Below are 26,814 nucleotides of genomic sequence, written 5' to 3'. Positions count from 1 at the left end.
ACAGGATCCTGCCCAGAGACCAGAGCCCCTGGACCTGAGATCGGTAGGAGGGAAGAGTGGAAGGTGACATGAGGCTGTGAGATCCTCTCTGACTGGGGTGTTGGAGGAAAGATGTGGTATCTTAGTGCTTCTCCTCAGTTTTCCCACTAAGTAGATGCCAGTCATTCCCCTTAGAGTGTTTTCACAACAGTTTCTGCCAAATATGTACATAGATAATATTCTCTTTTGACAAACAAAGAAGAAGAATGGGAAATTTTAAAATCAGAAATGTCCTAGACCAGGTAAAAATAAATTATCTTCATAAGGTTAAATAAATAATTATATATATATGTATATATATACATATATATGTATCTAGCATTCAAGGTTAGAATGACTTCCCATTGTTTTGTTGTGCTTGGTGTCTCTCAAAAGCGGATGAATTTTGGATTTGTACTGGTCATTAAAGGAAATCGATATTCATACCTTTACAGAATTAATTGTGGAAGTACAGAAATGAGCAAATCAGAGTCCCTAAGTTTATATACCAGACAGATGGACTTCTATGCATTCCAGAAAAACTAGCCTCAAAAAAAATTTTCAATGCAGTTGCTTTGCCTAGTACATAGTAGTACATAGTGAGAGAAGTTATATTACTGTCACAGCTTTTCATATCTTCCTTTATAAGAAAAGTATACAACCTCACACTTTGCCATCTGACTTAACCTGTCTTCAATGACAGCACTCTACATCCCACCACATTAACTCTGAGCTTGGTCATGTGCCTCACCTTAACCCATAGGAAATCCATGGAGTTCCTGCTCCAGCCAAAAGCAGAATAAGCATCATACATTTCCACCAGACCCTCTTCTTGGCCTGTGCCACAAATCAACAGCCTGTGTCAGCTAGGGATTGCTCCTTTAGCCTGAATCTCATGTCTGAGAAGACATGCAGAGACTCGCCGTCCACTGTGAGGAAAAACCTTGAAGTCAATCCACAGAGTCATAGCAAGAGATAAATGTCGTTTTTGTAACGTATTGAAATTTGGTGTCATTTGCTATGGCAGCAAAAGCTGATTAATGCACTCAATAACATTTTAGAAACAGAAAAAGAAACAACAGTATTTGAAAAGGAAGCTGAATGGAAACAGCATTTTTGCTTAGCTACTCAACTGTCATAGATCCAGACCCCTCTTTAGAAACATTCTAAGCAAAAAAAGCCAGCTGGCCTCAGGCTCCACATACAGTATAAATGGGGTAGCATGTTGTTAAGTTATACGGTAGGTGACCACAAGATACTTGAAGTGGGTTCGATCAATCCAGCATTTCACAAAGACTAACTGGGAAGATTAGTAATCTAAAGTCAGGAACCCTACTTTTGAGGTCGACAGTATCTCTGAGTTGATTTGTCAGGGACCAGCATTGTGTAACTTAAGACACACACAGCGCTAGACTGATCAAAAACATCTTCCTTACTGCTTTGCCAATGGTCCCAAAATGTCAGCAATGATACACTGCCCAAGAAGTATAAATCAAAATGTGACTGATTTAGAAGCTGTACCATGTGAGACACTGCTGATCACTGAAGAAATTGAAGATGTTTAGTCTGGAGAGGCTAAAAGTCCCAAGAGATATGTTAGTTGTCTTCGAAACCCTGAAGAAGTTTCCTGTAAGCAGATTAACCCTAATCTGTATAGATACAGAGAGCAAAACTGGGGACGACAGGAGAAAGCTACCCGGACACAGATGTCAATTCCATTTACTAGGATGTTCTGTTAGGGCAGACCCTGGGATCAGACACCCAGCATACCATTACAGTGACTGACAGGCAAGTGTATCCACAGTCAGGGTGCAAACAGAGAGCCATATCTGGTAAGCTTGGAAGGAACAGAAGAGCAACAGAAAAGAGGACCTCAGCAGAAGTTCCACCATCAGAGACTCTGGCTGCAGTAAGGGATGGGGATAAAGGTCAGAAGTGGAGCATGTTTTCAGGGACAGAGTGATGACTGTAGGTGAACACATCATGTCCTAGCCACCTCATGGTGTGTGTGTATCTTTCAGAGAAAAGTCAAGGGCATAAAAGAATGAGAAGAGATGTAACACCCAAAGGCCCAAGCAAATCTGCTAGGAAGCCCATTTTGATAGTGAAACATAGGAAAGGAGAAAACCATTCTTTACAAGCATGAGAAAGAGAAGCACAAATCCTTGGTGGGAAGGTCAGCAGCCAGAGGAAACCCAAGGGAGTTTCGGTAGAGAAAAGCTCTGGGTGAGGTCTGGGCCGCAGGCCAAAAGTCCTCCGAAAACTCCCTAGGGAGGTGAAAGCAGTGGGAGGGGGTGTCAACAGTAGGGGACAGAAAGACCTGGTCAGGGAGCAGGGTGATGCCGGCCGGGGCTCTCAGGCCCTCACCCTGTGCGAGGCACTGTGCTAAAATCTTCACACTCGTGAACTCCTCTGCTCCTTGCCACAGCCGATGAGCTAGTACCATTACTATCCCATTTTACAGATGGCAAAACTGAAGCACAGAAAGGCTCCATGCAAAACCACTTAGCTAGTAAGGGCAGAGCTAGCACTCGAACCCAGAGAACCCAGAGAACTCAACTCCTGAATTATGTTCTTAACTAGGAGCCAGAAGCTCAGCCCAGAGGAGAAGTAGGAGGCTATTGGGGAGGAGGGTTAGCTCCAGATCCCAGGATACAGGAGTGGGGCAGGCCTCAGAGGGCTCCTCCAGATCCTCCAGGTGGGGCTCATCAAACCAGGCACCTTTTAGTCGAACAGTAATCTCGTTTTGCCAAGGGACACTGATTAAAAGAATTTTGCAGCAATCCTGACCCCCCACGTCAGGGTGGGGTGAAGGGGCTGCTTCCATCAGCCCATGTTCCCTGCTGCTCCAGATGTTCCAGCAAAGGCTGGATAGCTATTCTCAGGGGATGTCACAGAGGGATTTTTGTAATCCCTTGGTGTATTTACAAAATCAAGCCAGAACGATGTTTGGCTGTTGACTGTTTTGTTAGCCTTCATTTCCTTCCTCTCCTCACTTCCAAAGTCAGGCTCCAACCTAATTCGATAATCCTACCTATTCAGTGAACTTCTTTTTTTGAAGATTTTATTAATTTATTTGACACAGAGAGAGACAGATCACAAGTAGGCAGAGAGGCAGGCAGAGAAAGGGGGGAAAGCAGGCTCCCCGCTGAGCAGAGAGCCCAATGTGGGGCCCAATCCCAGGACCCTGAGATCATGACCTGAGCCAAAGGCAGAGGCTTAACCCACTGAGCCACTCAGGTGCCCCATTCAGTGAACTTCTAAGCCATGATTATTTTCATCCCAACACAAACCTGCTTTTACCATCATTAGACTTGGGACTCCGCTGAACTCTCAAGCACACCAGCAAACACCACAATGATGACTCTCCCCTCCCAGAGGCCCTGTAAGCCTTTCTTAGTTATCGCTGTGAAGTATTTTGAGAAACCTGAATAAAAGTGCTAGAGAAAGCACAACACACATTTGTTGCTCATCTTGGAAAGACAACAGCGGAGAGCTTCCAAAACTATCCTTGATTAACATAATCTAAGAGTAATGAATATGGAAATTGTCAATAGTCACTTAGAAGCATGTTTTCTTGTACATTTTGTTCTCTCCAGTAAATTTCCAACCGAGAAAGAAAATGCCCCAAGTCCCTGTTTGCATCAATAAAGCGAACACTCAGAGGAATTACACAGAGGAAAGAGAGCCCAGGAAGGAACGCTCACTACCCCCAACCTGTGTTCCCGTTGCTTCTCTGTGTTTTCACCATGCTTATGATTACCTATCAAATAAAAGCGGTCACCTCCCTAACAAGCCTGGTTCATTTCTCAGTGTCCATGCGACAGTTTCTGAGGAAGGCTGCTCAGACAAGTATCCCAGAGGGTGTCTCCAGACCAACAGCATCCGTAGTCACTACTTGCAGGAGACAGCTGCCAAGAGGCCCAGCTACCTGCCCGAACAGAGAAACAGGAGGTACCTGTCTGACTTGTGGCCCCATGTGGGAAATGACAATGTATTAGGGTTCTCCAGAGAAACAGAACTAGGACATCTACAGATACATATGAAAATCTGGATTTATTACAGGAACTGGTTCCCATGTTACAGAGGCCAAGAAGTCCCATAGTCTGCTGTCGTCAAGCTGGAGACCCAGAAAAGCGTAATTAAATCTGAGTCTGAAGACCCAAGAATCAGGGTGGAGGGGCCAATCATATAAACCCCACTCTGCATCCAAAAGCTCAAGGACCAGGAGCACCAATGCACGAGAATCGAAACTGAGTGTCAGCTCCTGCAAAGACAGTGAGCTCACCCTTCCTCTGCCTATCTGTTCTAGTCTGGCCCTCAGGGGATCGAGAGATGCCCACCTACATGAGGAAGGAGGACCTTCTTTCCTTGGTTTACAGAGTCAAAGGCTGATCTCCTCCAGAAACCCTCTCACAGATACATCCAGAAATGTTTCACCAGCTATCTGGGCATCCCGTAGCACATAAAATCAGTCATCACAGGAAATACCTGGTTTTCCACACCCACCACTTTAGTCTTCCCTTGTGGCATGTGGACCCAACTGGGCCTTGCTAGAACCAACCAGGGGAGCCTTACAGAATGCCCATCTCCAGACCACACCTCAGGCCGGCTGAACGAATTTCTGGGGTGGGAGCCAGGCAGCAGTGTTTCTAGAAGAACCCTGGGCAATTCTAGACTTCAGGGAACCACTGCAAAGGGATCAGGAGATCAGAAAACTCTGTAACGATCCTTCAGAAAGCCAACATTAAGTCTTCTGCCCTGCCCGGACATGGGCCCACTCTCCTCATTTCTGACACAGGTGACCCGTGAGGCTGTACCTGGCCTCCAGATGGTTGTCCCCATCCCCCCATGTCCCTTGTCCTTGTGCACAGGCTGCTGTGTAACTGCTCTGGTGATGGTTCTCCGTTGGCTGGTCTGTCTCCTCAGAGGCCAGGCCATTCCTCATGCACCTTTTTACTCCATCTTGGAACTAACTTATCATTAGCACATGATTCTTCAGTTAACCTCACAGACACTAAGAGGAGACTTTTTTTTTTTTTTTAATTTTTATTTATTGTGTTACGTAAGTCACCATGAAATGCATCATTAGTTTTTGATGTAGTGTTCCAAAATTCATTGCTTATGTACCACACCCAGTGCTCCTTGCAATACATGCCCTCCTTAATACCCACCACCAGGCTCATCCAACCCCCCAACTCCCCCCCCCTCCTGAAAATCCTCAGTTTGTTTCTCAGAGTCCACAGTCTCTTAAGGTTTGTCTCCCCCTCCAACTTCTCCTCTCCATCTCCCAATGTCCTCTGTGTTACTCCTTATGCTCCACAAATAAGTGAAACCATATGATACTTGACTCTATCTGCTTGACTTATTTCACTCAGCATAATCTCCTCCAGTCCCGTCCATGTTGATACAAAAGTTGGGTATTCATCCTTTCTGATGGAGGTATAATACTCCACTGTGTATATGGACCACATCTTCTTTATCCATTCGTCTGTTGAAGGGCATCTTGGCTCTTTCCGCAGTTTGGCTATTGTGGACATTGCAGCTATGAACATTGGGTACATATGGCCCTTCTTTTCACTACAGGAGCCTTTTAAAACGTAAATCATATCATGTCACTCACTTGAATAAAACCTCCAGCACTTCTCGCTGTGCTCAGAGTGACGCAAGCCCTGTCTTAGCTCCGAAGCCCTCTGCAGGCTGACGCTGTAACTCAGGTGAGAGGGCCAGGAGGAAGGACATGAGCTCTCAAGCAGGTGTCCCAGGGCCAAGGGCTGGCACTATGGGCTCCTCGACTCCGGAGTTGTTACTGGACCTCTCCCGGCCTCCCCTCTAAAGGCAGATTTGTCATGAGGATTAAATTAGCTGGCACACGTAAAGCTCTGACAAGACACTGGAGTCCTCCTCCTCACCACGCCCCAGCTTCATTCAGTCCCAGGAACGGGTCACACCCGCTCTCGCATTGGGACCACGGCACAGTACCGCTCTCTCCTGACAGCTGGCACGACTGACTCCCCGTCATTCAGGGGCCTATGCCAATCCATGGCCTCATAGACCCTCTCTCACCCCTTCACAACTGCGGTTAGCTTGTGAGGGCCGCTATAACCAAGCACCCCAAACTGCGCATCTGAAAACCGGATATGTATTGTCTCCCTGTTCCGGAGACTGGAAGTCTGCGATGACGGTGCAGCAGGGTGACAAAAGGTGTGCTCCGCGGCGCTCTCCCAGCCTCTGGGGGTTTGCTGGCAGCCCTTGGTGTTCCTTGGCCTTTAGATGCATCAGCCTGGCCTCTGCTTTCATCTTCACACCTCATTCTGTGTCCAAATGTCCTCTTTTCACAAGGACACCTGTCAGAGTAAGTGCCCACCCTATTCCAGAAGACCTCATTTTAACTAATTACATCTGTAACAACTATTTCCAAATGAGGGCACATTCTGAGACCCTGGGGGTTAAGACTTCAACATACGAATTTGGGGGGTACACAATTCAACATCTGATTTGCCCGTCATGTCTCCCTAGAATGATCAGATTTTATTTATCATCCTGCATATTGTGTTATATTCTTTCCTCTCTGAACAGCACTGTTTACGTTGTCTGATTTTTCTGCGGTAAACATCGTATGGCTTTATAATAAGAAAAACAATAAAACATAAGCTTCTTAAAATATTTTATTTATTTATTTGACAGAGAGAGGGAAAGAGCATAAGCAGGGGGAGTAGCAGGAGCAGGGAGAGGGAGAAGCAGACTCCCTGCTGAGCTGAGACACCCCTGCCACAACATGAGGCTTGATCCCAGGACCCTGGGATCATGACCTGAGCCAAAAGCAGATGCTTAACTAAGTCACCCAGGCACCCCTAAAAAATAACCTTTTCGGGAAAAAACAAAAACATACCTAGTCCTTGCCTTGTGATTTAGGTGTTCATCACCTCGCATTCTAGATTGAAAGCTCCATGCGAGCAAGAACCGTGTCTTTGTACCCCAAATCTAAGACCACGCCTGGCACATAACAGATACTTGGTATATGCTGGCTGAGTCAAAATTAAATAGATATATACATTATTTCTCACAAGAGCTCAAGCAAAACAATTGTTCTTACAGACTCTCTGGTATATATATGATACATTTTCTGACAAATCTCAAAATCTTAGAAAGGAAGGAAGGAAGGAAGGGAAGAAGGAAAGAAGGAAGAAAGAAGGAAAGATGGAAGCGAGGGAAGGAGAAGAAAAGGAAAGGAAAGAAGAGAGAAAAGAGACTGCGGACACTCTAGACTGCTAACTCTGCCATATACAATGGCACTATCCACATGTACTGATATTTGAGGTGTTGTTAAGAATTAAAACACAGCATGAAACAACACTATCAAAATTAGGAAGAAATCAAACCAGTAGGTCCATTGCCCAACCCCTGTAAACCAAACTGCCTCATGTTGTCTGATTATTCTAATTAGGTTGTGTTTGTAAAGCCTTTAAAAGCAGACAAATGTTACATTAGGCATTAAGTAGTATTAATTAATAATATTGGTAGATTACATGGGCTGGTACTTCTTGTAAATGTGAATGTCCTAGGCTGGTCAGCACCATAGTTGGAATTAATGTTCAGCTGTACCTGAGCAGGTCTTTATAGAACTGTATAAAACTTCTGGCTTCCAAAGAAAGTAGCTTCATATCATCTCGGCATTCTCTAACTTGTCAAAACTTGGGAAATCATCTAATATAATAGTTCTCAGCTCTATGAAGACCAGCACCTCTTTTCTGTAATAAAGGCTTTGTTAGACCACCCCCTTTTAATACCCTGAAGCAGAATGCATGAATCTACCTGTATAGAACATACTTGAGTATGGAAAGACTCAGGCGGGCACCCAGGGAGCTGTCAGATGCTTTCACTGTATACAGAGTCACTGTCCGTGTGCTGCTTCCAAAGGGCAGGCAGGCAGTCACAGGTGTGCTGCATGGGAGATCCATGTGTGGTGTTGAGAGGGGGCCTTGAGTTCCTGAAGCAGTGAAGAATTCCTTTTTGATTCCAAACCAAAGAATTTACAATCATCCTTCCATTTACTCTATAGTTGGATTCCTGGAAAAGTCAATGTATATTAAAACCATCCCTGAAAACCCCATGTGTTTATACATAAAACTATTAGCATTTGGGTTCAAATTATCATGAGCAGAATTTTTACCTACAAGAATGTCTGCGAGATCATGGAAAACTGGATGACACCTTCCCACCCAGTTAGCATCTCTGGGGCTCACCCACCAAAGCCAAGAACACGTCCTCTTCTTCAATCTTTGAGAGCAAAAAAAAGGCTCAAGACACTTTTTATTTTATTTGAGAGCAAAGTTCCAAAACAACACTATGGGGTGGGATTGTCCCCCTTAGAAGTCACAAATCTAATTTTACATCTTTGTATTTTAAAAATGAGGATGTTTCTTCCCCCAAAGAATATGTCCAAAAATCATAGACCAGGTCTACCAAGGAGAAGCAGCAAGGTAAGTCTTGGCAGAGCCAGGCCAGGTGAGCATTTTCCATGTGCCAGGCCTTGTCTTAGGCTCTTTTTAGATACTAATCTAATCTTCACATCAACACTAGGTGGAAGGTTTTCTTAACCCCATTATACAGTTGAAACTGAAGCACAGGGAAGGAGGGTGACTTCCCCAAGGTCCCTCAGCAGTAAGTGGCAGAGCCCTGACTCAGACCATCTTCTTCAGAATGACTCAGGGACAGAGTGCAAATGACAGACTGTTATTTAGGACCTGAGGTAACACACAGGAGAATACAACCCTCCCGCACTGTGAGTACACAAGACAGACCTATTTAAACGGTTCAGTATATCGACCTCCAACCATGTCTCCAAGTGATCGTTTGTCCCTGCTTAGTCTCATCTTCTTCTTTCCTGTGTTTTTCCTGCAGACATTCATGCCCAGGAGAAGGCTGCTTTGGGTTCCTCTGGACCTTTCCTAAAAAGGAGATCCCTACTCACTAGATGAGTTCCAGAAGCACCCACTAAGGTTCCCACAGACCCTCTTTCGTCAGTTGACCTTCACCGAAACCCTATCACGCAGGATGAGTGGCTTCCTTGCCTCCCTGGACCCCCGGCGGGTGCAGTGGGGAGCCGCCTGGTATGCCATGCACTCCAGGATCTTGCGCACCAAACCAGTGGAGTCCATGCTGGAGGGAACTGGGGCCACCACAGCCCATGGCACCAAGCTAGCTCAGGTGCTCACCACCATGGACCTCATCTCACTTGGCGTTGGCAGTTGCGTGGGCACGGGGATGTACGTGGTGTCTGGTCTGGTGGCTAAGGAAATGGCAGGACCCGGTGTCATTGTGTCCTTCATCATTGCAGCCGTTGCATCCATATTATCAGGTAAGTGTCTCAGTACAGTGGAAGGCCTGTGGAAAGTGCACTGGCCAGTCTGTTACTTCTCATCCCACTCCTCTAGAATATTCAGTGCTGAGAAGTATGAAGTGTCAGCAAAGGGGTCATCAGGCTCCTTTCTTGCCTTCACTGCCAGAGAGCTCAAGATTCAACTGTAGTAGCTTCTTTTTTCTTCGGTTTTTTGTTACAGATAATTATTCTGGTGTCTGACCACCTCCTAACTTCTCATTCCCTGTAATGTCTTAATGGCTCCGTTTTTATCATAACTCTCTCTTTCAATGGAAGATAGGTCAATCCCTTTGTGGAGAGGTGGATATAGCTGGATTATAAATAATACATAAAGGCTAGGCAGGGTAGCAAAATGACAAGTCCTAAATCTGATATGATTGGGATTTGATGAGCCAAAAACTGGCATGGTGACCCCCAAGCAGGAGGAAACCAAGCTAGGAAATATAAAGCCATCGTGAGAATCACAAAGCACCATCTGCCACAATCACTTCAACAGATTGTTTTCTACAGGGGTAGTTCAGCCATAGCTGCCTCTCTCCTTGGGAAAGAATCATAAAACTCATTTTTTACATAAGGCACCAGGACTTATATATTGATAATTTGTGAAAAGTCTCCTCTATTTTCCTTTTCCTCTTCCCTCCTTTTTTCTTGATCTGTGATCTACAGTATCTTCCCAGGAATAGGTCAATAGATAATAATTTGAAAAAGAAGGACAAAGAACACATCCTGCTTCTTGAGAGTTGTAAATGCAAAAGCATTTCGCTGGGGTTTTGGTGGCAGATCGTGTAGGTCAGCTCCTAGGCAGGGAACATCATGGCCTCGTCCGTTTCCTCAGCAGCAAGAAAATATATCAGGATTCCTGTATACAAAAGCACACCATCACAAGGGAAGTTCTACATGAATATTGTCTGTCTAGACTAGCCTTCATCCATAGGGGATGCACAGCCCAGGAACACACAACCAGAAAGTTTATATCATTTTAACTTAATGAGGGAAGTAATTCCAAACTGATTTTATTTATCTCTTGTCAAGGCTTACTTCCCTATTGGTTGTACAAGTATCCGTTTTCCTGAAGTCATCTCTAAGACGCATGAATAGCCTAATAGTTGAGGTTCCTTCAGAACCTATGTTTCTTATAGATGAAAATAAATTATTCACATGGATGAATTCTGTGGATACTTCAAAAGCTATTAACCCAATGGCAATCGTTTTCAAGCTTATTGGCAAAGAAACTATTTGGAGGAAAGTGCCAGATTCTTACTATAAATTTATAGATCTAGAAGTATTAGCATATAGAACAAATTAATGATAGTAGGACAAAAAGCAGACATATAACCAGGGGTCCCACCAAAGGCATAGGCCAGACAGCTGAGTCCTGGCCAGTTAATGCAGATTGCTCACTCTCCTCTAGGTCCCTTCTGTTATGACCCTATCTCCCATTCCACAATGAGTCCTACAAATAAGTCACCCACATTTTATCCTTTGTAGTGTTACATTATATTTAGAAACAAGAACAAGGCTCAGTTGCATTCCGGAAGGCTGGCCCCTGCCGAGATGCTTGTGGCACTACATAGCTCAGAATTTGTCCTACATGGAGGACAAAAGACTGACCCAGCCAGTGCTGTGCTGGGACCAGCTTGTGCCAGCTGCCAAGAGCCATAACTGTGCACACCTCTCCCCAATTTTCCATTGTTACCCTGAAATTGACTATAGTAGGAGTATTTACACCACAAAAATTGGCAAGTGCTCCCAACAGAATCTGGTGTGTTGCCTGGTTTCCGAGAATCCATGGTTGAGAATTTGCCAGCACACCACTGGCCCAGCTCTACTGAAGGTCTTGGAACTGCCCAGTAGCTGCTGCCTTCACCACCGCACCAGACACCAAAACAAAACCCTACCTCTTTCCAAATCAAGGACCACCCCCTGCCTTTCAACATGTGGCTGTATCCATACATTTCTCTACACTAACTGAGGCCAGCCAGAATTCTCCAATAGCTCCCAGGCAGAACCCGGGCCAAAATAATTTGTGAAAAATTTGTGCATATTTATAACACGTGCCTCCAACCAGGCCTCTCATTCCGTAATCCCTTGTCACTAAACTGAGGGAAGTCCCCCTCTGCTATCTTCTTTCCACTCCTGTATCATCATCGCTATATTTCATCTCCCCTGACCAAACTTCCCATCACTTCTCCATATCACAATATTCAAACTCCCCTCTACCTTCAGACTTTTAAATACATGCTCCTTTCTCCTTCTGGCCTTACCAAAACCTGGCCCAACCATGAGGACACCATTGAAAATACTGAGAAAGTGCACTAGAACAGTAGACATGAAGCCAAAAAGCAGGATGTTGAAATTGAGATTTCAGAAGTGGTATAGTAGTCAGCAAAGTTAAGCTTAGACTTGGGGGGCGCCTGGGTGGCTCAGTGGGTTAAAGCCTGTGCCTTCCGCTCAGGTCATGATCTCAGGGTCCTGGGATCGAGCCCTGCATCAGGCTCTCTGCTCAGTGGGGAGCCAGCTTCTCCCTCTCTCTCTGCCTGCCTCTCTGCCTACTTGTGATCTCTGTCGGTCAAATAAATAAAATCTTAAAAAAAAAGAAAAAGAGATTATACTTGGATACGGGCTGGGCCACTGGCTGGCTGTGAGACCTTGAGCAAGTTCCATAATTTCTCTAAGCCTCAGTTTCTCCACCTTGAAAATGGTCATAATGATATCTCCTTCACAGAGTTGCGGTAAAGATTAGAGATGCCTGGGAGTGTTGTGGCAATGCCTGGCACATAGTGCTACATAAGCAGTTGTTATTATTGTGTGTCAAATCCTGTATTTGGAGCTTGTTGTACACTATCACATTTAATACTCATAACATCTCTGCACCACACCTGGGTGGTGGGTTGAGCATCAAACTCTTGATTTTGGCTCAGGTCATGATCTCAGGTTCACGGGATCAAGCCCTGAATCACATTAGTCTTCACACTCAGTAAGGAGTCTGCTTGAGTCTTTCTCCCTCTCCCTCTGCCCCTCCCACAGGTCCGCTCTCTCTCTTTCTAAAATAAATAAATCTTTAAATTAAAAAAATTCATAATATCTCTTCAAGGTGGGTTTTATTATCTTCAGTTTCACATATAAGAAAACTTAAATTTAAATACCAGAACCTAGATTCAAATTTGTTATACCAACAACATCTTTCGATGTTGGCTATGAATTTAAATCACTTGGGGAATTTTTTTTTTCCTAAAGAATCGTTTGAGGGAGAGAAGTCAGCTTTACTGATATAATTACATACAATAAAATGTATCCTTTTAAATATACAACTTTATGAGCTTGACCGACACAATTACATAACTGCCACCATAATCAAGATATAGACGAGTTCCATCATCCCCAAATAATTCCTTCTTGTTATCTCTTTGCAATTCTCCTCTCTTCCACCCCCACCCCTGGCAACCATTAACCTGTTTTCTGTCCCTATACTTTTGCCTTTTCCAGAATGTTATACACATAGAATTATTCAGTATATACTCTTTTAATTTTATTTCTTTCACTTAGTATGATGCATCTAACGTTCATTCATATTGTATATATCATTGGGTTATTTCATTATATTTTTTAGTAGGATCCCTTTGCATGGATATACTACAGTACATTTATCCACTTACTAGTTGAACTGAGTTGGTTCCAGTCTGAGATCATTATAAATAAAACCATTACAAGTATTTATGTACAGGTTTTTATGTGAACACAAGTTGTCAGTTCTCTTGAGCAATACCTAGGAGTGGAATTATCAGATTGTGTGGTAAGTGTAGGTTTAACTTTATAATAAACTGCTAAACTCTTTTCCAAAGTGACTGTATTATTTTTCATTCCCACCAGCTCTACCTGAGAATTCTAGTTGTTCTGCTCCTTGCTAACACTCAGAATTGTCAGGTGTTGCTTTTTCTTGCTGCTTTGTTTGTTTGCATTTTAAAAGGTGTATAATGATATTTCAATGTGGTTTTCATTTGCATTTCCCTAGTTGCTAATATTTTGAATAACTTTTTATGTGTTTATTTGCCATCCATCTTTTTTGGTGAAGTGTTCAAATCTTTTGCCCATTCTTTAACTGGGTTCTTCATTTTCTTATTATTAACTTTTAAGATTTCCTTATATATTCTGGATACAATTCCTTTATTACATATGTGATTTTGTAAATATTTTCTCCCGCTTTCTGACTAATCTTTTAGTTTTCTATTAATTCCTGTATATTTCCTTTTTAAAATGCTAATGCCCAGGCCCTACCCCAGATTCTAGCCCTGGGGTGAAACCCGGGGAATGGTCTCTTTTTAAGAGCCTCAGAGGATTTCAATGTGCAGCCAGGGTTAAGAACTACTCTGTCATTGGCACCAAAACTTAACTCCTGCTTCAGCTATGACCTACAAAAAGAGAAAGCATATGTTAGAATATAAATTATTTGGCTAGCAGATTCTTAAGAGATTTTCTTGGTCCTATGGCATCATCTCCTGCGTCCTGCGAACTAGCTTATACCATGAAACAAATCTAAGACAGAGAGCCACTTCCTCTATAATTTGACAAGAGCCAAAGTTACAGGAACCTCCCAAGCTCCTCCTACTAATCAACATCATTACTGCCCACAGCCCTATTGCAGGTGGAGGGAAACTTATCAGAGGAAGCAGCTTGTGGTGCAACATTTACCCTCGGTCCATAAGGTCTTATCTACTCTTTAATAGTTCAGCAGGTCACAACCAGACCCCATGCTCATACCAAACATTAAAAACTCTTTGAATACACCAGATTAAATAAACGAGATAGGGGAAATTGTTTTTCTTCCTGGTTCCCACCTACAACCATATTGAGAGACCGAGGGACGAAAGCGGGATGGCTTCCAGAGGTTCTCTAATTCTGTTGACTCAGGATGAAACACAGAGCAAAGCCACCATGCCGGTGACATCTGGCCACTCAAAGCCCTACGAGCCTCCTACAACTTGAGTAAGGTTGCCTGCTTTGATTCTTTTTCTGAAGCTTATTTCCAGTTATCTTTTAAGATTATCAAATTTGAACCTTAAATAGAATGTAGTTCTGAATGACTCCTAAGCTCATGCACATCCTACAATAACCCTTTAGTCCTGAATCTCAGATTGTTTTAGGAGGGATGAAGTGACAGTGTGCTTACAGGGCATCAGTCCCCAGTCTGATCCACAAAACCAGTGAGTTTCATCATTACTCATAAGAAATAGTTGACAAAAATCTAAGACGATGTGGTTCAGTAAAACTGTATTGTGTGCCCACCACCTACCAGTTCTGAGGCACTCCCAAAAACAAATAAATTTTTTCTACTCTAAAGGACCCATTGCTTATGGATGAAGATGAACACCCAATCTGAAGGGTAAGTATGACAACTGTAGTAGCATTAATAGTAATAACAACAGCAGCAACTAACATTTACTGAGCACTTACTATGTACTGAGAGTCCTAAGTGTTCAACACATTAGGACTTATTTAACCCTCATATCAACTCTATGTGATAAGTGGTGTCATTGTCCTCACATTACACATGAGAAAATGGAGGCTCGTAAAAAGTTTGGTAAGTTGCTTAAGGCACCTGATTAAGAGGTGACAGAGCAAGGAATGGAGTGAAAGCAGACTGATTCCAGAGCCCACAAAATCACTTTGCTCATCTGCCACTGTATTAGCAGATTAGGGTCAGATCAATCACATACAACAGAAAAGCAAAAATGAGAAACAATATCACTTCTTTCCTGTGTAGAAAGAATCTGGAAGGAGGCTGCTATTGTGGCTCTGCAGAATGGGGACTCAGACCCTTCCATCTTTGTGTTCTACCATAAAGGATGCTCGGCTTCCCTCCTTAAGGTGACTTCAAGATCCCAGAAGGCTGCTGGAGCTCCAGTCAGTGTATCCGAGTTCCAGAAGACAGGAAGGAGAACAGGTTGAGGCAGGTCTTTTCCCATATTTCTGTGTTCTTTTTAAGAAACTTTTTCATAAGTCCTTCTCTGTAACTTACATTGGCTGAAACTGGAACACTTGGCCACAGCAGGGGAGGGTAGGAAGTGTAGTCTTCTGACTGCATATATTGTCAACTCCAGTATTAGAGGAGCTCTGCTGAGGGGAAAGAAAGGAACTGTCTGTCACTCCCACATCTAGAGTGGATGCCCAACTTTTAAGCCCTCCAGCCTGCTGAGATCAAGTTGTCCTAAAATGTTTAAGTAGAATTGTCCCTGATTCCCTGTAATGTAGAATTGGAAAATCTAGAGTCCCCTTCAATATCTCAATAGGGAGTTGTGAAACTTACTTTTTCCTAGTTGTGCCAACTCTGAGTCTCTGTTCCCATGGAGTCTCTGTCTCTATCTCTCTACAATTTCATCCCTGCCATTCTCCACAGACTATTGTCCCCTAACTAAAATGGCCCATCAGGATCATTCATTAAACAAAGTGGGTTCTTGGAGGAGAGACTTGGGGGCCAAGCAGGAAGGCCTGCCCCTCAGGATAGACCAAGAGATCATTCTGTCAGTGGAGAAGTTCAGTGACACAGCCAGAACCATGCTGTAGTAACACCGTGGGGAGAGAGTAGAGGTGGAGACATTGGTTATGCACGTATTGTACAGAACAGGCGAGAGATCACGAGCAAGAGTGGAAGGAAGCTTAGGATGGAGAGGGTGTGGGCATGGGTGGACGAGGGAGGGTGTGGCAGAGGGATAAATGCTCTCTCTAGCTGAGAAGACAGAACCAATGAAAGTATTTTTGAAATAATGTCATTAGAATAACAGACTTACAACACAGCTCTGGTGACAGAAAGTGAAAGTAGAAGCAGGAAAGGGGACACCACAGAACGCCACAATAAACAAATCTACGTGTCCAAAACACCACAGGGGAGCTCCCACATAACAGCTCCTTCCCATCCTCACCAACACAGTGGAGGGAAGAGTGATTTTATTTCTTTCCTCAACTGAGGAGGCAGACAGTCAGCGGTTCAAGTAACTTCCTGAGGGGCAGGCTGATAGTGGCAGGGTCAAGAACTCTCACCTCAGAATGCAGGTTTCCAAAGCTCATGCTCTTCCGTTTCAGCAAGCTGCCTCTGGGATCCTTGAACCCAAGCATCTAAAAGGCAATTCAGGCCATCAGGCTGAGTAGCATTTTTCTTGGCATTCTTAGTTTATGGTTTGGCACTAGAATTTCTAATCTGTGCTTCCTGCCTTCTTCATTTGCTATTTGGCATCTTCTAATCCATCATCAGGTGAGACCATGGGAACCGAATCTCTGGGGAGGTGGTGAGGGGAGCAGTGCTCCATCAGGCAGATGCCTTTCCCACAGGCAGAGCTCCCCAGCTTCCTCCCTAGCTGGGTCTTCACAAAGCCTAAGTAGAATCTGCCCATTGCAGTATTCATCTCACATTGGATTCTCATGACCAAAGAAGATTTCTAAAGATTCTAAGTCTATTTAGATAATTTGCTAAGTTCCCTTGTTTTGTTTTTTGCAGAACAGACCATTCTCCCCTCCTCAAAGTGACTAGAGCGATGAACACAGGACAGTTGGCCCTTTTGCATGGCTTTAGATAATCTGCTAAGTTCTCTTGTTTTGTCTTTTGCAGAACAGACCATTCTCCCCTCCTCAAATTGACTAGAGAGATAAACACAGGACAGTTGGCCCTTTTGCATGGCTAGTCATTCTCAGGGATCAAGGATCACACATTCATTCCACAAGCTTGCGTCTCATTGTTCACCCAAACATATCGGAGCTCTGCTCTGAACCACACTGGCTGTGGGAGAGGCAGGAACACTGAAAGGGTAGAGAGGAAGTGCAAAGACAAACAGATGCGTGCCAGTGTTCAAGCCTCTAGAAAAATAGCTCTCCAAAATACTGTCCAAACTCATAGCTCTATGTCGTAATATTGATAATGATAGCAACTACCCTCAACATTTATAAAGTCTCTAAGGTATAATTTAATAAGCACTTGGTAAATGTAAGTCATTATTACTGGTATTGTTTTTATTATTATTAATCCAATACTGTGCTCCAGGCACCATGCACTTAATGCTTTCAGTCTCCCTACTGGGTGACTATTAGTGTCCACATTTTATTAATCATAACAGCTAAACCCCTGGGACTTCTGACATGTCTGGCACTAGCTGCACACAGCAGTGTAACTCTTCCACCAAATCCTGAAAACTGACATTGTATATTTATTTTGCAGATGACAAAACTGAGTAACCCTCAGAGAGGTAAGGTGACTTGCCCAGTTCCTTAAGGTAGTCAGTGGCCAAGGTTGAATCTAACTTTGATCCTGCTGGCTCCAGAGGCTGTAACCCCCAAGCTGCCTCATGCAGACCTGTGCCCCCAAATTTAAGAGCTCACCAAAGGGAATCAGGCATATCAAGAAGCCCTTCCCTCTCACTGGGGTTTCAAAAGATCTTGTAGCCCACCTTATTCTATTGATGAGTTGAGCGGTTTTCTAGATCATAACTTTTATAACCCAGGTCATGAAAGTGCATTCTAAGCTCAGTGTTTTCCTGCCACCTGTCAGCAGTGAGAAGGGTGTTGTTAAGTTCCTGTAAGCCTTCTACACAGAGCTGGATTGACAGCCCTGTAGGAAGGATGTCAATTACCAGTTCAGAGAAGGTGAGCTCACTTTAATGAAACTTTACAAGTCTCTTAAATTGATGATTCTGAAATGAGCTTTTCTCCAACAAACCAAGGGGAACCTGGGCTCCTTTCACATCTTCTACGGCACCTGGGAGAGTGGACAGCGCATGTCAAGAGCAGCTAGTGTGTTGTGGGAGAGACTGACCCCCTGCTTAGGGCTCAGCATCAGGGCGGATGTGCTGCAGAACGCAGGAAAGAACCCTGCGACATCCGTACAAAGAAACCATACAGGCACACGTGAAATCATCTTGAGCACTAATGGGGACCACAGGGCCTGAAACAGAAGTCAGGACACCCGAGCCCCCATTCCAGCTCTGTTCTTTGGCAGCTCAGGACATTTAGGCAAGTCCCTCACCTCTTGAATTCACTTTCTTTCTCCACAAAATGAACAGTTCAGATTCCATTGCCTATAGGAGAGTAAAAAAAGAACCCAGGGAGGAGAAAGATTTGTATAGACACATCCAGTGTCTCAACACACACACACACACACACACACACACACACACACACACACGCACTTTCCAATCCCAGGTAGCACCAAGGTGCCAGTTGGGGTCAGCCTCCAGAATGGATCCAGCGCACTTCAAGCCTTGCTCTGCCATTTACTACTTGTGTGACTTGGGAAATGTACTTAACCTAGACCCTCCCAAACGAGTTTGCCAAAAGTTATAGCTGTGCCATGATACTGATCCCTCACTCGGCCCTCGGCACAGCTGGAAGGTGGCAGAGGCCCTAGGCTTCACCGCTGCCTCATCCTGTGCATACTGACCTCTTCATCAGAGCCATCCCAAGGTGACCATTCTCTGGGTGTGTGCTGTGAGGTGGGAAAGATCGGGAAGTCCCAATAGCCTGTCTAGGTCTTGGATTTGTCAACTGTAACTGGAAATAATAACAGCTTTGCATCAGAAGCATCTCGTGAAGAGTGCATATGAAATGTGCTTAGGATAGCCAGTGTGCGTGACAAATGCTCAGTACCTTTTGCTCATGTTCTTATCACCACTCCCACACTATTTGCCGGCTCTCCAACCTAACAAGGCTCCATGTGTTCTTAATGCAAATGAGCATCCGTGTTTCAGATTCTGACGCCCCTCCGTGCATGCCTAGCAAAAGACCCAGCAGGCCTGCCTCCTATCCACACTTTTGCCAGATGAACTTTGTACAAAGAGCATTTTTTGGATCCTAAGGTATTTTCCCAAGAGGAATTCTCATCTCTACCAGGACAGCACAGTTCAAGACGATTGTGCTTCAAAACATGCAAGGAGGCGATGACTCAGAAAACAAGTAAATGAATACATATAGCTACAAATTGTGGTTAAGAGCTGTAAGGAAGTTAAACAGGCCCCCACGACGAAGTACACCTTCGGAGGAAGAGATATTTAAGCAACCTCAACTCTGTGCACTGAAAAAGGTGCTTGAAATGAGTGAGGCATGACCACCATGAGATAAAAGAGGAGTGACACCAAGCATCGGCCCTCGCCCTAGGGGGGTCTGGTACGAAGCCGACTCAGTGCGCGGCGGCTCAGGAGATTTGCACATGCCCAGCGTCCGCTCTGTACACCAGTGCCCATCTTCACTTTGCCCTTCCTGCATATTAGCCCCGTCTGGGAAGAAGCTGAGATGGCACCCCTCTTTCATGGAGGGTGGCTCAGATCTCTAGGAATGTCCTCCACAGGGAACATATCCAGGCCCATGAGAGATCCGCTGTGTCTCACACTCCCAGACATCTGCAGGGAAGGCAGCCCTTCCCAGGGGAACCCGGACCGCCCTGCGCATCAGATGGGTTGAGGAGTCACACGAGGGCTGGGGCATGCTGTCCTGGCACTCTGCTTTAACCCCAACCACAAAATCCTCAGGGCAGGAAGGAATGGCTTCGTCCCTTCACAGAAAATTCTTACGTCTGTCCTTGCTGGCACCCTTTTCATCAGCTTCAGACATGGGGGCACTGCCTACTCCTGGAGTGTGGTGAGCTGAAAAATATCTGGGTGCTTGAGAATCGCCAGCTGGCACGTTAGTCCTGTTCTGTCCTCTCTGCACAAAGCCTTTCTAGCCCAGTTGTCAGAATCCTCGAACAAGGGCTGGAGGCCTCCTGCAGAAAGGCTGAGCAAGTCAATGGGAAATTTCTCTCCACCCTCACAGTCTCTAACTGGACCTGGAAAAGAGAACATATGCTTCCAGATTAAATATTTAGAACCTAAGAAGGAACTTTCCCGGGTTCTGATTTAGAAGTGAATTGGGCACACAGAGGGCTTGGTCTAGACTTCAGATGATTTCTGATATCCCTGCCAAGGCTGAGCCTCTAAAACCGTCTGCCAACAATTCTTGTTTCAACCCCTTTGATCCCACCCACAAGGCAGAGGGTTCTGCATGAACAGTCAGGAGGCTACTGCTAAGAAAGTCTGTGCGGTTCCCTTTCCTCTTCTGTAATGATCGCCACGGCTCCCACTGGAGGAGGGTCCACTGCATGACAGAACAGTGCATGTGTTCCTTTACAGACCGTAACAAAGCCCTAGCAGGGATCACCGTTGCCGCTTTCCAGATGGGGAAAGTAACACTCAGTGAATTGGATGCCTTACTCAAGGCCACAGTTAGTACTAATTATAGTTGTCATTTAGTAAACACTTGCTCTGTGCCAAGCACCGGGCAAAGGGATCTGCATGCAGTATCTCATTTAGTTGTCACAAGCACTCTCCAGACCTCTCTCCAGAGACTGGGCGGTTTCTATGACACTCACTGCTTCTCCTAAAGCAGAGACGGGCTGCTGATGGTGGCCTCAGCATTTGCGAACAGCTGACCAGAGCATGAGATGAAAAACCATGTACAATGTGCCTAGCACAGGTAGATGAAAAAAAAAAAAAAAAAGGTGCTTTTCTCTTTTGTAACATCTTTTTCCCTCCAAGACTGCCTCTGACGTTGACCTAAGGTCACCGACATAAAAATGTTAGGAGCAGAGAAAAGGGCAACCCCAGCCCACCTGCCGCCACAGCAATGAAGAGGGACCAATCCAGGTCAAATGGGTTCCAGGAACAGCTAACCCTGTGGGTCATTTAGTTGAAAGCAACAGCATGAGCATTATTTTCATCATCATTTGATAAAGCAACAAAATAAACTAGTGTACACTAATGATATTAAAGATAGCATGACCAAATGATACAATATTCTAATTCATCATGCTGTAGAAATTGTACCTCCAATGAGCTCTAAAATATTTTCACGGAAGGAGATATAGAGAAGAAAATCAACAGATAGTCTGGTCACATTTAATCAGTAAATTACTAAACTTCCTTGACCTGCCTCAGGGGTCACTTCTCTGACTATGAGAACAGCTTCCTTCCTTCCCATGTACGTGTTGATACATCAGTGCTCTGGTTTGGGGCCCCTGCAAACCCTCTGTTCCCTACCCAACTTAATTGAAGCCCTGTCAGGTTCTGTAAAGAACAGTGTCACACACACACCATGATTGTTGATGCTGCCCTTCCCCTAAATACAGGCTCTTCCTGTCCACCTAGGGCCTGCTTTGACAGAAAAATTACAAGTGTCTTCTTAGACGCAAAGAAAGAGGCGTTGCCAGACAAATTGCTTTTCTTCCAGACACATTTGTTAAAATTGCCTGGGCTTCCCTGGCAGGTGACAGAGTGAGCAAGGTTAGTAAAGTAAGGTAGATGAGACAGAAGCAGAGAAGGGAGAGGGAGAGAGAGCCTGATGGATTCCTCCCGGGGAAAAAAATAGACAATTTTCTCCGCTAATCAAGAGTGTTGGGAAGAGGAACCGGGTGCAAGATGGCAAGCTCCCACATGCCAGGGGGCTGAAGAGAGGTTTCTGAGAACCCAGCAACCTGCTTCTCAAGGGGAACAGCAGTGACGGGGGATACTTCACTGCTTACCATCTGGAATTCGGTGTCACAAACAAAACAAATGTTTCCAAGAGAATTCACACTCTATTTCTCTCTGAGGTCCTGTGATTTCTCCTTACAGCCCACTCCCAATCCGCATTTAAGCAGTGCTACCAACCACCGCAGTATAGAAAACGTGTCTTAGCCCTGCTGTGAATTTATAAACAGAACAAAGATGTTTTAAGAAAACTAACAAAATGAGAAGGAAATGAGTAACAACCATCATGTTAAATGCTGTTTGGTGAAGACAGGTTTGGGCCTAATTGGTGGGGTGCACTGGTTCAGTCCAATGGCTGATTCCATCCTGTGTCTGGGAGATGGCAGCTAACTGGTATTCAGAAGTAACTGACTTCATGACTGAGAACACTGATAGATAATGTGTTCAAAGTAACTGCTCAGACCTGCTATCTGTGACCTTTGGCCAGTCACCCAAGACAGCCCGATTGACCCTCTGAGCAACACTACCAATGTTACAGATCCCAGACGTCTAAATAAAGATGCAGTGTTGGCACATTGTCTTCTTGGAGACCCCTCTCCACCCCTTTACTCATCTCCAGATACCCTCTTTCCCAAGGGAAAGTCCTTCTGGCTATCCCAAGACCTTACTTCAGAACTCAACTTTGCAGCTCTTTAAAGCAACACCTGCATTTTCCCCCAACCCCTGCAGTGAATATCTCCTCTGTTATTTTATTATAATTGTTGGTTTTCTTGTCTGTCTTGTCCACTAGAGCATAAGGCCCACAACAAAGGAACTGTGTTCTTCCTCCTCACCTCTAAATGTCGGAAAGCTAACATGGATGCGTAGAGATCGAACCTTATAAGTGTTCTGACTGGATGAATGAGTTGGAAAGTCCTAGGACTGCATATCAGTAGGCTTTGATTCTAGCCATTAATCTCTGTCATTATTCAAAGGGTCAGCTTCAGGTCTGGGGCTCAGGCACATCAACCATCAAGAGAACAACCCCAATAAACAGTTGACACCCATCCCCCCCTCCCCGCACATGCTCAGTGCAACCCTGTGAGTCCACGGAAGAAGGTCGGAGCTTCGGGAAAATATGGGATGAGGGGGATCCTGAGCGGACCAGCCTCAGGCCTCCCACCCCCTCCTCAAAGAGAGCCACTGGTTTTACTTATTTTCATATGAGACTATCAAAAAGCACTATGTGCACAAAGAGGGTTTTACAACCAAGACAAAGCTTTAAAACTACAGAAGTAGACGAACTGGGTGGATTTTTTCAGCTAGATTCCCCCAATTTATTAAAAAGGTCTCACTCCCTCAATCACTTGAACCCAGTTCACCTCTGCAGACTCATCCTCCTCAATCTCTAGAGCAGCCCGCATGTGCCATTCCAGCTACCCTCTTCCATCTGCCTGAGACCACCCTTACCCATCTGGTTTTGCTTGGAAAAGCCCAACTGACCCTTCGATAGGTGATCAGAAGCTTACCCTTCATCCCGACTTCCCCAGCGATGAAGCACTGTGTTATCTAAAAACTGCTCACCCCCCCGGGCTCCCAGAGCACCTCATAAATACTATATGGTATTAAATACTGGCTATGTGGAATCATCTGTTTATCAAACTCTTTCCTGATTGGAATATAGATGCTTTAAGGTCAGGAGATCTCTGTCTCTGGTATTCATTTCGGGGCCTAACAGCGTAGGTACTTAACCACATGTGTCACTTCGGGGTGTCTGGATTGCTCTGTTGGTTAAGCATCTGACTCTAGTTTTGGCTCAGGTCATGATCTCAGGGTCATATGATTGAGCCCTGCATCAGGCTCTGCACTCAGTGTGATGTCTACTTGAGATTCTCTCTCCTTCTCCCTTTGCCCCTTACCATACCTGCTTTCTCTCTCTAAAATAGGATAGGGGCACCTGGGTGGCTCAGTGGGTTAAAGCCTCTGCCTTTGGCTCAGGTCATGATCTCAGGGTCCTGGGATTGAGCCCCACATCAGGCTCTGCTCAGCAGGGAGCCTGCTTCCCTTTCTCTGCCTGCCTTTCTGCCTACTTGTGACACCCCTCTCTCTCTCTCTCTCCTTCACTCTCTGCCAAATAAATAAATAAATAATCTTTTAAAAAATAAAATAAGATAGAATAATGTAAAATCTTTTTTAAAAACAACAATGGGTGTCACTTAAAAGAAACTAGGAAGTCAGAAGTTATTGTAGGAAATTGGTATGTTAGTTGATAGATAGGTTAGGGAATTAGTCAATAAGTTAAACTACCTGTTAGTGGGAAAGTGTCTATTTAAGTAGAGTAATTGGAATTCATGTGTGAATAACCTCTAGATGTAATCTCTCCAGGTGAAAGTACACTTTAAAAGCACACTTTTAAAAAGTACTGGTGTAGCTAATGGCTTTCTTTAGTGGAATGTGAAGGGAAATAGAGTTCTTGAATGGAGAAATCCTTGTCTTTCACCTACTCCCAGGGGGATCTTTCTCTTTTACACCTTCCTAGGATGGAGAAGATGGTTCTAAGAGAGTAAAGGAGAGGCAGAGCAGGCTATGAGTGGTGGGAGGCACAAACAGTAATTATTTTGACTACTGGAGGCATCATACTGAGCACAGTTTGGAAAGGTCAACATCATAGGTGGGCTCTCTGGGAGTACTTAGTGTAAGGCGCGTTGATTATACCTGTATGGGACAGAAGCACAGACTCTCTGAGTTGGAAAGACATTCACACTGAAAAGGACCAAATTTCTCATAACTCCGAATTATACATCACTTACGGCACTCAAGAGGAGATCAATAGAGAATATTTCAAATACCGAATCCCCTTGCTATCTTATCTCAAGCCTCTTTTCAATGCGTAATTCCTAAGTTTGACTTCTCTTTAGGCTGGCAGTTTGTCAATTTAACCAAAAACAGTCCTGGGTATAGAAATAAAACAATAGGGAAGTGACAAAATATATATTATAAACATAATATACTTAAAGAGCGGATCATTTGAAAAGGGTATCTGAGTTGCAGGCCATGAGAAATCACTCTGTTCCCTCTTGTTCTGCTCAAATGAATCCTCTGTATTTGTCAGGGATCAGGACTTGCCATCTCTGAACAGCTCCATTGGGAAACTTCCACCCAATGGTCTGCAGCAGGCGGTCACTCATGATGGCCATCTGTACCCCAACATTGCACTTCATGTTGATTTTCTCCAGGTATGCAATTACACTTTTGGAATCAATATGTCTCTCCCTCTCCAATCACTTGATGGTTAGCCAAGAGATACAGAATCACTTTGATAATAGCATAAGGCAAATATGACTCAGAAGATAACCCCAGGGGAAGAAATTTTTTAATGCATTACTAAATTGAATAGGGAATAGTTATAAATTTTTCTCTCATTTAGAATAATGATTCCCCACCCTAGTATACCAAATTGACTTCAGATAATAAATACTTTGAAATTCTTCCTTTGCTACCTTAAAATGCAAACTAGAGATAATGCTATCTTCCTACACAATTTTTAATAGACATTAACATTAAATTTTATTTTTTTAAGTTTTTATTTAAATTCCAGTTTGTTAACATACAGGATAGGGGCACCTGGTTGGCTCAGTCAGTTAAGCATCCGCCTTCAGCTCAGGTCATGATCCCAAGGTCCTGGGATCAAGCCTCACATGGGGTTCTCAGCTCAGCAGGGAGTCTGCTTCTCCTTCTCCCTCTGCCTGCCACTCCTCCTGCTTGTGCTCTGTGCATGTGTGTGTGTCAGATAAATAAATAAAATCTTCATTAAAAAAACATAGAGTGTAATATTAGTTTCAGGTATACAACACAATCAGGTATACAATAAGACTTCCATAAAACACCCAGTGCTCATCATAACAGGTGCACTTCTTAATCCCCATCACCTATTTAACCCATCCCTCCACTCAACTCCCCTCTGTAACCCTCAGTTTGTTCTCTACAGGTAAGAGTCTGTTTCTTGGTTTGCCTCTCTCTCTCTCTCTCTCCCTCTCTCTCTTTTTCTCTTTGCTCATTTGTTTTGTTTCTTGAATTCCACATATGACTGAAATCATATGGTCTTTGTTTTTCTCTAAAGACAGACACTGGGACTGTTTCCATAATGTGGCTATTGTAGATAATGCTGCTATAAACATTGGGGTGCATGTATCCCTTTGAATTAGTATTCTTGTATTCTTTGGGTAAATGCCTAGCAGTGTTGGATCACAGGGTAGTTCTATTTCTAACTTTTTGAGGAAACCTCCACTGTCTTCCAGAACTACAAACTTAATTTTTTAAAAAATCAATATGCCATGAGTATGGAAGTTAGATGAAAGAAAAGTCACTTCTAGTAAAAATAACATTTCATTGTACTTAACCCGAGGCATAAGCGCATTAAGAGACATAATGCACTTATCAGAAATCTGCTGTATTTACACAACTGCTGTTGTGTAAATGTGTAAATTTACGCAACACACAAGTGTGCTGTTTGATGTCCAGAGACCATGAGTCATGTTACTCTTGATGATATGGTTTTCCAAAATAATGGCCAACAATTGGGAAATTCCAAACAAATCACAAATGTCCCTCAATTTACCCAATTGTTGTAGCCCTGGAAAATTCAATGTATATAATATCATTTTTATAAAAATGTGTTAATATATAAAATGGAGATAGATTCAGGCTCAGAAATTATGCACAGGTTTTTATACTTTATAAATCTGTTTTTATAAACAGATCCATTGGGACCCTCAGGAGTTATGGAAGACACAGGACAATGCCTCATTCTGTGGGAATGTCTAACATTCTGTTAGAATGTCTAACCACACAGGCTCCTCCCTCCTCAATGCCTCAGGTGTCCACAATCATCATGAGAATGATGGGCACCCCCACAGATTTCCAAAATATCCCTAGGCAGCAATATCACTTTTGCTG

General features: G+C 44.1%; 1 protein-coding gene across 1 annotated transcript in view; it reads left to right on the top strand.

Annotated features, from left to right (window-relative positions):
- SLC7A14 (solute carrier family 7 member 14) overlaps window positions 1-26,814 on the top strand; it is a 111,174-nt gene that overhangs the window by 50,769 nt on the left and 33,591 nt on the right. The window contains exon 2 of the mRNA XM_004756566.3: window positions 8,923-9,379. Within this exon, the coding sequence (XP_004756623.2) occupies window positions 9,076-9,379 (304 nt within the window). The 5' untranslated portion in view covers window positions 8,923-9,075. The remainder of the gene's footprint in view (window positions 1-8,922; window positions 9,380-26,814) is intronic.

The sequence above is a fragment of the Mustela putorius genome, unplaced genomic scaffold, assembly GCF_011764305.1.
Source record: "Mustela putorius furo isolate JIRA1106 unplaced genomic scaffold, ASM1176430v1.1 tig00003834_pilon_pilon_pilon, whole genome shotgun sequence".
Lineage (NCBI taxonomy): Eukaryota > Metazoa > Chordata > Mammalia > Carnivora > Mustelidae > Mustela > Mustela putorius.
This window is presented reverse-complemented; position numbering and strand designations above follow the sequence as displayed.